Genomic DNA, 14,413 nt, shown 5'->3' with positions numbered 1-14,413 from the left:
CCTTGCTATGTTAATATTTTAATAAATCCTTACTGCTGATTTAATCTTTTGTTCACATCTGGACTTTACACTTCCAACACGTTGGTCTAATTCCTAAATCCCCCAGAACACAAATATGCAGCGGAATCTTGAGATCATCTGCCCCTTAAGGTGACAAAATGCACAGCACTCCAGGGAAGACGATTGCTACGAGGTTTGATTTCAATTCCAAATTAACTAACCTTAAATATATTGCAACAGGCAGTAACATATGATGTCAGTAGACAGAAAGTAGATCCTATAAATAGCGCAAGATGGATAAGGATGTAGAGAAGCAGTTGATTCTTAGTAGCAAAGAAGGTATACATACTCTTCCAAGAAGTGTTGCTGGGGTCCTATAATAGAGCCTGGTCGACATATTCTTATCCAAGCAATGGCTTCAGCATGTGTGAACTTGTAGTGTTTCATTATGTAACAGGCAATTAACGTTCCTGTTCTCCCCAGGCCAGCTACAGAAACAAAAATACCAACATTCACATAGGAAGTCATGAGCATTTCATAATTATCAAAGTATGGGATATGAGAAGACTTCTTTGCAATCTTATCCACGACCTATTAAAGAAAGACTTTCTGATTCAGTATCCCGTTTATCATATAACTGGATTTCAATTCTGTAGATATAAGCAGCAAATGTATATATATAACAAATATATCATACTTATTAAAAGTTAACAGCGCTTAAGAATGCATGCAACAGTGATCAGTCTTGCCACTTGAACAATTCCACTTCAAACTTTTTTTTTTTAAAAAAAGGCTGATATTTCAGAAGAGAGCCATGACCAAACTGGATACAAACTTCATATTTATGAAACAAGTACGAAACAAAATCAAAGTACTTTTGAGAGGCCAATACATATACTTAAAAATCAGGGTTCAAATGCATGCAAATACATGTGCACACCACAGCAGCATGTGTCTTATCAGCCAGTGGCTTTTTCTTTTTGAATCAGTTTAACTGTGAAACAAACCTATAAAACTTTTCACTGCTATCTGTATAAACAACAATGAATGTTGATCAGCATATAATTTTATGTGTCAATAGCTTAAAATAATTTAACCCATTGCCCCCCAAATCACAAACTAATCCTGGTTTTAAGGGGACAATAGAGAGACAGAAAAAATAACATCTACTATCAGACATACCTCTGACTATAGAGGAAGAATTAATCTGTTTCTTATCTACTAATAAAGTCTCTCCACTTAAACCTTATTTTCACACAAATACAATATTTGCAATTTACAGTCTCGTGGTGGCCAGCTATTGTTTATGCACCAACAGCTCTCTAAAGTGAAACTCTCTAAGCAGCCATATATCCTTGCTGACAACTCTGTTCACAATTACAAGCTCTTAACATTTAACCAATAACTAAATTATGCTGTGACTTTTTGGAAAGTTACGGTGATTCAGGTAAAAGGATGAAGGTAAAAGTTCACAAATAGTGAGATTCCATAACTGTATGCTGGAAGACTAGCTCTAAAGCATCATTTAAAAAGGGGAAGTATTGTTAGAGAGAGAGTTTTAGGCTTGGTTTTGGGGTTTTTTTTTAATGCAAAAGGAATGCAACATGCAAATAGATAACCAAGAGCCATGCTATACTAAACATACATCTGAATAAGAAAATGGTCCCTGAAAATTGCAGGTAACATCTACCAGCTGCATGTATCACCAAGACTTCAGTTCTTTTCTCTAAGTTCCTGCTAATGTACAAACTTTCCATAGCAACCCTTTACATTAAACCATTCAATAACCTCTGGGACAAGCAATTTCTAGTGTGGAAGCTGTGCTTGGACTACTTCTGTAATAAGAGTACAAGAAAACTACAGATAGTACATTAACTCTGAGTTAACAACTGATTTAACTTTGTATAGGCTTATTTAGAAGGGTGTAAAAAACCTAAAAACGAGATTATTGGTTTGCTTGTTAAATGGTCAGATGAGTCACTAGAAAAGTATATTGCATTCCTTTAGTAACTAAGCCTGAAGAATAACGATCTACTCCTGCTAATCAATAATTTATACGCTCATTTAGTTGATTAGCAGATGTCCAGCTTATTATTGCCAGAATTTCTGGGTTCTAGCCACAGTAACAACTTGTTAGCAAATAAACTTATCTTTGATATGCATGTTTATTGTTCATGGAAAAATTATGAATGAATAGCACTATTCTTGTTGCAGATCAGCAAGGCATTCGTCTCCACAATGTCCTTACACAACCCTAAACATAAATCAAGCCATACCCTTCAAAATCTTTGTTAATCATTCTAGACTAAGCATGTTTTGTGTATTTTCTGGCTGATTTGCTGAAATAGGCTGGTTTGAAATGCTGGCATCACAGTAACTCACATTAACTTGAAATGTGGAAGTCATGCTCCACAAAAAAATATAGAACAGTCCAAAAGCACAAAGAAAACCTTTCAGTCTTTTGCATTTCCTAGCCAATTACCATAATGCTGTGAAAGCATAGTGCAAAAGAGAAATCTCCAGCAACTAAAATTCATGCCTTCAAGTGATATTAAGAAAAAACAGAACAATGAACAACAGATTGTCAGTTACTGTAAGTAGTAGTGTAGGATGAAAGAACTTAATATGCACATGAAAACAAATATTTGTCATATATTTAGTCAAGTATCATAAAACAGTATTACTTTCACAACCAGAAAGTGCTATTTTTTTTAAATGCTTTATTTCTGGAATAACTTTTATGGATTTATACTTATTTTGAACTCCAGTCTGAGAAATAAATTTTTAAGTGCACATACCTTTGCAATGTACAGCAATAGCACCATCAGCGTTTTCACAGATGTTCAGGAACCTCTGAACAATACTGTCGCTTGGTGTGCTTCCATCTACGAAGAACAGGTCATAATGCTCAAAACCAGCATCAGTAAAGCGTTTTGCCTCATAAATTTTTTTGTTTAGTCTTATGATTGATGTGACATTATGTTTCTTGAAATAGGGAAAGTAGGCTTCAGGTGCGTGAAGAGGATAACCTATAAAAAAAACATAAAGCAACAATCATTTAATGTCATATATGAAGTTCAAAGTCCTACTAATAAAAATTGCAGCCAAAGTCAAACATGCCAATACTCAAAATGCTTTAATATTTTATTCAGAATAAACATGTTAAGTGATACAAAAGAACTGTCCACAAAAATGCTCATGAAGACCACTATAATTAAAAAATGGATCAGAAAAAAAGAAACAGAGCACAGTATATATGAAATGCTGTACTGTCTCCTGTTTAGCCCATTCCTCTCTACGTAGGGTTTTATACATAAAGCTACACACATATATGAATTTGGCATTTCAGAACAGCTGTTTATCTACAGTCAAGCTGCAGATAAAAGAATAAGAACATGCTTATTGTTCTGGACAGGCTGGATCGATGGGCCAAGGCCAATTGTATCAGGTCCAACAAGGCCAAGCGCCGGGTCCTGCGCTTGGGTCTCAACAACCCCATGCAGTGCTACAGGCTTGGGGAAGAGTGGCTGGAGAGCTGCCTGGCAGAAAAGGACCTGGGGGTGTGTGTCGACTGTCGGCTGAACATGAGCCAGCAGTGTGCCCAGGTGGCCAAGAAGGCCAGCAGCATCCTGGCCTGTATCAGGAACAGCGTGACAAGTAGGACTCGGGAGGTGATTGTCCCCCTGTACTCGGCACTGGTGAGGCCACACCTCGAGTACTATGTCCAGTTTTGGGCCCCTTACCACAAAAAAGACATTGGAGGTGCTGGAGCGGATCCAGAGAAGGGCAACGAAGCTGGTGAGGGGTCTGGAGAACAAGTCTTATGAGGAGAGGCTGAGGGAGCTGGGGTTGTTCAGCCTAGAGAAAAGGAGGCTGAGGGGAGACTTTATCGCTCTCTACAACTACCTGAAAGGAGGTTGTAGGGGGGGGGGGGGGGTGTCAGTCTCTTCTCCCAAGTCACAGGTGATGGACAAGAGGAAATGGCCTCAGGTTGCACCAGGGGAGGTTCGCACTGGATATTAGGAAAAATTTTTACACTGAAAGGGTTATTAAGCATTGGAATGGGCCGCCCAGGGAAGTGGTTGAGGCACGAGCCCTGGAGGTATTTAAAAGACATAGTGGTTAGTGACATGGTTTAGTGATGGTTTTTTAGGCTGATGGTTGGACTAGATGATCTTAAAGGTGCCTTCCAACCTAGACGATTCTATGACTCTATGCTTTAAGAGGAAATACTGTGTTTATGAGGAAAATAGATTGGTGGTCTATACTATGAACAAGAGGAACAGTCAATGTATAAACTGGAGTACCAGAAGTATTCTTGCTCCACTGTGAAGTAAAAAACTTTAGTGCCTTGATTCAGCCGAGACAAAAGGATCCTCTAGATAAAGACCAGGAGGGAGCAGGGAGGGAGGGTCACAACCGTTTAGGACACTTTCACCAGGTAGATGTTCCCTGTTGATGAGAAGGTGAGGGAGTGTGTGCACACGCACACATGTCCTGTAGGATGTATGTACCTAAGATGTAGTTTATTCTTTTCCATTAACAATTAAGTCTTATAAACAAAACACAGGAACAACGTAGCTACCACAAAAATCAGAAGGTCTGTCATTAACCAAATTCACTGGTTTATCTCCAGAATTTGTATTCCTGTTCCAATAAAGCCCAAAAGCTTCCTTATAAAACACAGGTCATTTCCACAAGTTGTATATGCATTAGTAAATGCAATTAGAGTCATAACATAATGAGAAAAATGTAGCTTTGTAATGTATACTTACACTCAACTATGTGAGTCTTATTCGTAGCCTCGTAACTGGATTTTAAGCGTTAGTGTTAATTTAGTAATTTTCAGTTACATACATGTTGAAAATAGAACACAAGTTTTCCAAATTCCATGGAACAATTTCAATAATTTTTGAAAAAATTCTGCAAGAAGGGACTGTAACAGGGATTGGGGAAGAAATGCAAACAAACCTAATTATTTTCTCCCTGGATTTTGTTTAAGTCTTCAGTGGACACTATGCAATTAGCCGCATTCCAGTCATAAACGAAACATGAGTCAGCAGAAGTGAAAAAACCCCAAAAAACAAAACACAAAACCCATGCTTACATAAACAAAGATGACATGGCACAAAGAATAAGGTGAAAATCAGCAAAAATCTGATTGCAGTTTTTAAATGACTGATTTTCCTCTTAGCTGGATGTAATCTCTACTTTCCCTCTTTCAGTCAAGTTTCTCTTTTTTTTTTTTTATCCCATTAGAATCACATAGGTTCTTCCCATTATTCCAAGAATCTTCAGGAGTAAAAGCAAGCTTATTTTTAAAGTCTTTCCTGGCCTTTGTTACAAAACTCTTAAAACAGTCTCCTTTGCTTTATGCAACTCACCTTCAATTCTGTATACTTAGTATATCCAGTGTCAGGTTCCAGGAGAAAAGTAAGGGACCTGAGTTTTTCAGGCACTTTGTCACTGGAAGTCACTGACTGTTAGAAGAATTAGAATTCTTCTAGCAAAGAAGAATTCCAAAACCTTTGGAATTAAGTTCCATGATCGCATATAAAGTGTTAACTGTATGGTTATTTCTGAAGATGAAAATTAATCTATAAACCTCTATTATCTTCTGCTCATCTGCCATGACTGTTTAACATGCTGGAAAAAAGTAAGATCATAGAATAGCATTAAAATATACACCATACCATTTTCAAGTTTGCTTTTTGGATGTGGTCCACTAAATGCCAAAAATTTTCCTGGAATAATCCAGTTGAAGTCACCGTTTTCCACTCGCTATAAAATTTCACAAGAGAAAGAGAAAAGCATTTTAAGACTGCACATATAAAGTTAAAAAATTACTCAAGATTTTATTTTACTTTTTACTATGTTCTTGCTGCATTAAAATGAAACACTTCAAATGTAGTTAGCTACCTTACCTATGTGAGACTAACTAACTAACCATAAACTGCTTCTCAGAAATCTCTTAATAAAATGAAATGCAAAAAATTTTGCTTAAGTTTTCCAATACAAGCAGAAGGATCCTATTTCTCAGATATTTGTGCCTTAGAGGGCTCAGTGTTTTAAGATATCTACATATAACAACACTGACAAACATCAACGTCCTTGTATATTTTAATCAAAGAATACGGAAAAACACTTCCCTGTAAGGCACCAGCTAAAAACTGCAATTCACAGAAAACAAATTAAAAACCAATTAGCCTTCAAAACCAATTATCCTTTCCCTGTAGAAACCGAAATTTACATATTGGCATAAACTCTGATAAGCCAGTAATCACAGAAGCAAAGTATAAGTCAAATACATTTAAAAAAAAAAAAAAAGCAACTTTCAAACTGACATTTTGCATTTCTTGCTCACTTTTAAATGAAAACTTCCAAAAGGCTCTGCAAATTTTGTCAGTGCCAAAACTGGAAGCCTCTTTGGAAATACACAGCTAAAGTTCAAAACTGCCTTTTTTTTTTTTTTTTTTTTAATTGAAGAGTGCTCATTCTTCACTTGGCAATGCAGTTATTCTCAGCATGACTTTTAAGGACATGGCACTCAGTTCAACTGCATTATTAAGCTTGTGTTTTTAGCTCTCAGCAAATAAAAACATCCTAATGAGTGAAAGATTCTGATAATAGATGTTACTGTAATCAATTCACCAACTGCTTAGCTAAGGCCATTAGGCTTGCTCCAAATGTCCTCACACAGTGAAAACTCCGTAAGTTAATAAGGTTGCATAAGGACTAGCAAAGCAATCTTGCTGTCAGGTCAGCACCCCTTGCCCTCCCCCAGCCCCGATTTCTTTGACAGACTGCACTCAACATTGTAGTACCTCTACCCCCTTTAAAGAAGAAGTCCTGTTCAATAAAAGTATTTTTATATTTGTATTACCAGTTATTTGTGAATTATGTAGTTCTTTATAGTTACATGCGTTAATGTGAATAATTTAAATTTTAACCAATCTGAACTACAGATATATAGGCATGTGTGTGTATATACTCAACATTACAGGCAAACAACATTATTTTTAAAAAAAGAGAACTTGAGTATTTTACATCTAGTCCAACAAAAGGGGAATTAGCTGCCTTGATAATGTAGGAAGATGAAAGAACTATTAATGTGAAATAGAATTTCCTTTAGCCTGCCCCCTTTAAGTCTTATGCAACTTTTTTCCACATAACTGCACATTTGAAGACCTAACATAGCAAAAACTTGGAACATTTAAAGTTTTAGAAATATACCACAGGACATATTGAAACATACAAAGCTGACCACGCATAAAATAATAGAAGACATACCAAAAAATGGACAAAAAAAAAAATCAAAGATGATTCCAAGTTCTTGCTTCTTAAACTCAAAACTCAGACAGTGGGCAGCATACTTTACACATCATTCACACATACGTACTTTTCACAACTAAAATAATGTTAAGCATTAAACAAGATAATGGGATAGCTTTAGACAATTATTTTAATACTTTTTTCAGGCAGATTAATGCCTGTTATATATACAGATTCCTAAGAATTCCCAACCATCTTTTTTTTTTTAGAGCAAACATTTTACTTTTATACATAAAGTAAAAAAAAAAAAGAAATGTCATACTTTAAATTTTAGTTACTGTTCATTTAATTTCGGTAATTCAGCAAAGGCTATACCAGTTTCTCAATCTAATCATTATGGAACATAATGGCATACAGAAATCCTTATATAAATGCTTTTAACTTTTGTGAATAGCTATATGTTATAATGTGCCTATTGCAGCCAACATCTACTGTATAGATTTGTGTTGTAGATGAAGTTTTTCCACTGTTTACTCTTTCCCTGGCTTCGTCCTCTTCCTTGAACATTTGTGAAGCATTTCCTATAGCTGTATGTGTTTCAGATATGTACTGTAACCCATAGCTTCTTGCTTGTAGAACAGCTATTTATCAAATGTTACAGAGATTTAAGAAAAGCAATTATCCCTAAAACTTGTTTGATAATCAGAAATATTCAACTTAAGATAATAAATTTTAAAATGGACATTTTCAGACTATGCAAATTTATTCTCATTATTTCCAAGTTTTCTGAAAATTGCAATAGAGGGGCCGGGGGGAAGACTACTGGCTTCAATAAAGTAACACAACTCTAAGAAGAGAGTTTAATATATATTCAAATGTTTAGTACACCTCTGGTTTATATAATTTTCTCCTTAACTAATGCAACTGCAGGAACTTCAGGGATTTCCAAGGACAAGGTCCAGTACAACTACATGGTTGTCACTGACTTCAGTAAAAGCCCTTTCCCTTCCTTTGAGTGTGGGAAATGGTAGACAAAGATCATGCAACTCTTCTGGACCAAATGGATATTAACTTTCTGTGCCTGCGATTTCCTCTGTATGCAGCCCAGTTGACAGGTGCAGCACAGATATATTTCACAGGTTCTTGGCAGCAATACAGCTTGAACTGTCTACTACTAGCACATAAAGGTGTGTATGTTGCAGAACAAAGTCCTAGAAGCATCTAGAGCCATTCAGACTATCTTCTATTCTTAAGTTGTAAGAAGGCTGTGAGAACAATGAACAACAACTGTAGGCTTTCATTAGGGAAGTATTTTGGACATATTTTCATTACTGGAATCCCCATGTAATGAATCCTTACTAAAAAGCCCCAAATGTGCTTGACCTATGTGGCTATAAACATTTATCATGTATTTGGGACTAATAGCATCTCAAGAAGCAGCTCAACAAGAGCTGAAAGAAAACACAGATTGTGCGAGTCAGCTGAGAGACCTTGGATCATGTCCTGGGGGGAGGCTGGGAAAGCACGAAAGAGGTCGCAGAAGTCAGAAAGGCTACGAGAAAACAGTAGACTTTTTATGTGATGCACTGAAATTGCAAGGATATTCATCCTGCATGTTTTTCACATATGGTACACAAGTCTGGATGTACATATCTTACATATGAACACTGGGTTTTACTTGAATCAAAATGTGTTTCCAATATGTTTTAAGTCATGGGATACTGTATACTCTAACTTATTTTAGGTAAACCAAACACATTCAACTCATTATTAAATGTACAAACCTCATAGTGTTCATATTCATCCACATCAAATGTCTTAAAGTCAAAAAATCCATGCTGCAAGGCCTAAAAGGCAACAAGGTGTCAGTTTATTCTGAAATAGGATATTTAATCTCATAACACTGTTTTTGAGAATTTAAACTAAATCACTAAATGTGCTTTTAGCTTATTGAAGCTTCTATGTTAAGACAACATTACATTTTGCACAGGTTAACAAGACAGACAACAAAAACTCCAACAATGTCACTAAAGCATGTCGGGCTCATTATTTCCCATTCAAAGACATTACGATGGGACATAAGGTTGTTGCATATCACTTAAATCATAAAACTGATTCTCCCCACCCCACTATGTATATTTTTTTCTTCTGTAAGGCAGATGACAAACTACAAAGCAATTCCCTTTTTGTCATACAGTCATTCAATTATTTCATGCAGTTGGACATAAAATACAGAATATTAAGAGTTTATTGATTTTCTACACTTAATATGATACAATCTGATATGATTTTATCTCCATAATACTCAGGGAAAATGGCATATAGAGAATACAGTACTGTGCATAACTTGTATTTTTTATTTGTTGTTAATACACAGTCCACTGATAGAATGAAGTTCACTGGACTACATTAACCAGTATTTATTACAGGACAAAGAAGTAAAGTTTTATATTTGATTACTGTGCTATAATAAAATATGTCAATTTTGTACTAAAGATTTGTGTATAATACCATATGAAAAACAATTCTATTAATAAGGAATTCATAGCCCAAATTTCTTCGAGGAATAAGTAGAAGACAGTTTTGCAGCATACATTCATACTGAATCTACTGCATTCTGAGAAGTACAGATATTACACCACATTCTGGGATTAAGGTGTGATAAAAAACACACCACAGATCTATGACTTAAAAAACAATAATCAGTCTGCCATTATTTGCTACATATAGAGCACCTTTTTTAAGACAAAACAAAAATAGCTTTGTTACAGACAACACAGGCTCAATGATTGGATCTGTCATGAAACCTAAGATACAGAGAGGTTTGTCTGAACAGCTGATTTTGAAAACTGTATTTCATTTAAACATGGCTGGCTGGCTGCGCTCCAGAATTTGTAGGACCCCCTCAAATTACATGTATATGATATATATGGGCACACAAACACCAGATTTACCCAGGAAGACTAAGATTTTACTTTAGATTAAAGCATACGTTTTCTGTACAAAGTATTTTTACCTCTGCAGGTGAACAGAAAAATCCAGTAATAAATTTTATGGGAACAAAGGAGGAAAAACTGGTTCTCAAAGTCCTTTTGACGTGTTTGTTGCAGATAAATTACAGTGACTGCACTGACTGCTTCACAGAGCTTCAGGATGCGTAGAATGCCACACAAATTAGAGTCTTGCAGTTAACTGACAGCTCCTTTCCCACCCCCACAGAACTAAAAATATTAAGCTTGTTCTTTTTTTCAATTTTTAAGAAACATTTGTTTTGCCATACTTTCAAAAATTACAAATAGTCTATAAAGTGCCTGTACAGAACTGTTCATATAGCTTGCTGCATTCATCAAGATACAATGAAGAAAACTTAATCTTTGCTTACAGTATGAAGTATACACTATATAACACAAAGTTGCCAATTAAGATGCAATGTAACATTTTTTAAAAAGCAATATTGGAGCTTAATATTCCCCAGGACCAGGACTGTTAAAAGTGACACATCAAAACAGTAGTGAGATACATTAGTTTTCATTCTTTTTAAACAATTCTGAAAAGACTAGTGTCAAACGCTGAACCAAGTGTTTTGGGGGAAAGATGGGGTCAAGTACATGCAAACACTGCTCAGAATAACTAGGCGTCTGTCTCACTTGGCTTTATCAACCTATGTTATTCCCTTTTACCAGTGGTTATAAATGATCTATTAGCAGCTCTAGTGCACTGCCGTCCACTGTTAAGAACCACTCCCAGCCAGGCCTGGTGCATTTGCACCTTCCGATTCCTAAGGTGAAGTTCAAAAAGCTGTCACAGGCCAGGCCAGCCAGGCAGAAGTGCAACCTTCTGCCATTGTCACTACTCAAACACAGCCCTCAGCACCTTAGGCTTCATGACAGGGTACTACTCATTCACACGTTTTGCTTTGAAACCAGATTTTCTAGTGTATTTTCACAGTATTTTACTTCACATCTTAAAAGTCAATTTAAATCTGTTTTGCTAAGGAAAATTGTTATTACCTTATTTATTCCCTGTAAACAGTCCAAGATCGTAAGATTGTACGTGCAGTTCCCAAATGAAGCATCCCTATAGATTTAATGCAAATGAATTTAATACACACAGAATAACTATAAGAACTTGGGGAAAGGCAGGACACAACAGAATATATTCAAGTAATTCAATCCCCTCTGAGAAATATCAGTTAAAGATCAAAGACGACATCTTTTTAGAAGCTTGTTCAAGCTAAAGCTCTCCCCTATCAAAGATGTAGCAAACTGTAAATGCAGTTAGATACTGCAAATTATTTTAATTGTGTATTTTACATCATCTAATAACATGCCCTTTACAAAATTATTTATGCTGTCCTGGAACAGGAAGCTTTGCATCCTCTCTCAATTGTGTAAGGATACTAGCAAATAAAGCAAAACTTGCTTTAACCATTATTCAAGTCTTAATTGAGTTACACCGTCTAACAAGGAAAGGCAAATAGACTTCTAGTGTGGATTTCATTTACAGGCTATCATTTTGATGCCTGGTTACAGATGTGATTAAAAAATACCCAGATATAATTAAATTTGAAACTACTTGATGTTAGTTCTGCCACTATGAAAATAACAATTTCTCTTTAAAAGATTACAGGAAACCCCAAGGCAAAATATAATAGTATAAGAGACACCAACATGAAAATAAATAACACAACCAAAAATAACAGCAACAAATGTATTGTGGAAAAAAAGAAAAAATATTTTTCAAAGTCTGCTTCAGACCAGTTTGAATTTTAACAAAATTCTGCCTGGGCAAATTTCCTAATTACTCATTAAAGAGACCTCCTATGGTTTTGCTCTAACCTATCTTATCTGGAATGCTAAGAACTGCAATTTAATAGAATAGCAAAATTTTAGCTTTCAGCTAAAATTAATCTTTAATCGATTCAAAATTTCAATCTTTTATTGAAAACTTTCCTTTTTTGATAGTCTACCTGCTATAAGTAGATGGAAATTTGTTATATTGATATGTTCCTTCAATCCCAAGTACTTTACGAGTAGAATATTCTCACCCGTTCTTTAGGAGCAGAGTAAGTATAGCAGTTTTGAGCAAGCAGTGTTCGTAGAAAATGTATTTAAGAAAATGAAAAGCTAAAATTTTGGTAGTGTCATTTTACAGGAAGGCTACTGTAGAAAAGCTTTCGAGTTATTAGATTATTAAAAAATACTTAGTCACAATATTTTAGAATGGGAGCTTTAAAGCAGTAACAAACCTTCAATACCCAAATCCAACAAGAAAGTTTTTCAAAATTAAAAGCCATAAAGTATTTTCATTACATTAGATAAGCAGAACATATCAAAGCTGTGAAATATAAACTTTACAGGCAATACAGTTTTGACAGGGGAAAGTTGGATAACAGATGATTTTAGCACAAAAGCATTTTAGCAAACAAAAAGGTCTTCCGAGCAAAAAAATCTGAAGGCCCCAACGGGAGCAAATATATAGCAGAAAATCTTTAAAAGCTGCAGCAGTTTCCTGAAGGGGCTGATGGAAACAACAAAACCTAAAACAACGCAAACCACAAAACTAAGTATTTAGAGAAATATGAATGGAAGATAAGATTGTAGCAGACGTTCTATATTCCATGTTATTTTGCTATAACAAAATATTTTTTATATTTTACCTATATGTATACAGCTACTTCTTTAACTGATAGGGCATCTGATAATGCATAACATAAAAACAATACTGGGAAAAAAGGCACATAATCTCTAATCCATTAGTAAGAAGCGCTATGAGAGCAAGAGGGAGAAGGGAGAGGAAAGAGAGAGAGGGAGGACACTGAACTTGACCTAGATGCGCAAGATAAGCCTATCACAATTCCAGGTGTACAGTGTTCTTAGCTGCAGTTCCCACAGACAGCCATCGCTGGTGGAGTGCACAGGGATGCTGACAGCTAACATCTATTGCCTACATCATCTCTGCCTCAAATGCCTCATTCCTGTTGCTGTGCACCTAACCATTAAAGTAGGTGTACTCTGACTGGAGAAAACAGCTCTGCTGAGACTTGCCATCCACGCACAGTGAAATAATAGAAAGACTGGAAGCCAGGAAAATTGGGCAAAGTTTTGGAATGAACAAATAGAAAGCTGTTTAAACATAATCCCAAATTCCCAGAAACTCAAAGAATAGCAGTATTCTAATGTTTTATAAAAGAAATGCAACACACCAAGTTACCATCTGAAAAACTCACACCCCCATCTATCTTTTGTGTCAGAACGTGATCATGTAATGAAGCAATAAACAAACACTAGATACGAACGACAGTACAGCACGGTAGCGAAATAACACCTGGAATTGGTACCTTAATATTAGCTAATGCTTGAAGGGAAAGAATGATGTTTGATGAACCATGGCAAAAACTGAGCGTATTATATCAGGCCTTGCCATAATCTCTCTCTTTTTCTCCCTCTGCCCCTCAAGTATCGTCTGGTAAAAAAACACAAGCGAATCATAAAAGTCCCCTCTATTGTAATTTGGAAAACAAGGAAATAGAACAAAATCTGTGCACTTTTTTTTTTTCCTTAAAGCCACAGCCATTTTTATTTTAGCACTCCCAATCCTTTTCAGAGTAAATCCAGGACTATAAATATTTTCTTTTCTAGTTTCCAGAAGTAAAACCACCCAATTAGAATAAATTCCAGATGCAAATTTCTTTCTGAAAATTTACTGTTATGCTCCAGAATTTTTTAGTCAAGGTATCCACAGGGATTAAATTTTAGGTGTAAAAACAAAGAAATTCATCTGGCAGAAGTTTTGTGTATAATCCATGAGGGCTCTGCATGCTGGATCCGTTGGTACAGTAGAGATCTCTGAAGTACAGGTAAGACAAGTGCTTGTGGACTCAGTACTAGGAGATGAAACCCAAGTTACCAGTTTCAGAACACACAGCAACAAAATGCCCTTGACAAAGCTGTTTCAAATATTAAATCAATATAAAAACCTAGTTTATTTATGAAGCAAATTTGCAGTGTATTTAGGAAGGGACATTTTTTATATTCAATTTTCCTATCAAATAGATGATTTCATATTATTCCAGAGAAGCGTTAGTATTCCTTTAGAGTTTAGCCAGAGAGCATTTTACAGAAGTATTAGAGAGGACAGA

The 14,413-nt window shown here is 35.6% G+C and overlaps 1 protein-coding gene across 1 annotated transcript in view; it reads right to left on the bottom strand.

Moving 5' to 3' along the window:
* CDC14A (cell division cycle 14A) overlaps nucleotides 1-14,413 on the bottom strand; it is a 63,301-nt gene that overhangs the window by 16,934 nt on the left and 31,954 nt on the right. The window contains 5 exon segments of the mRNA XM_074151552.1: nucleotides 350-488; nucleotides 2,799-3,029; nucleotides 5,694-5,781; nucleotides 9,057-9,119; nucleotides 11,283-11,349. Of these exon segments, the coding sequence (XP_074007653.1) occupies nucleotides 350-488; nucleotides 2,799-3,029; nucleotides 5,694-5,781; nucleotides 9,057-9,119; nucleotides 11,283-11,349 (588 nt within the window).

This window comes from Numenius arquata, chromosome 8 (assembly GCF_964106895.1).
Source record: "Numenius arquata chromosome 8, bNumArq3.hap1.1, whole genome shotgun sequence".
NCBI lineage: Eukaryota > Metazoa > Chordata > Aves > Charadriiformes > Scolopacidae > Numenius > Numenius arquata.
This window is presented reverse-complemented; position numbering and strand designations above follow the sequence as displayed.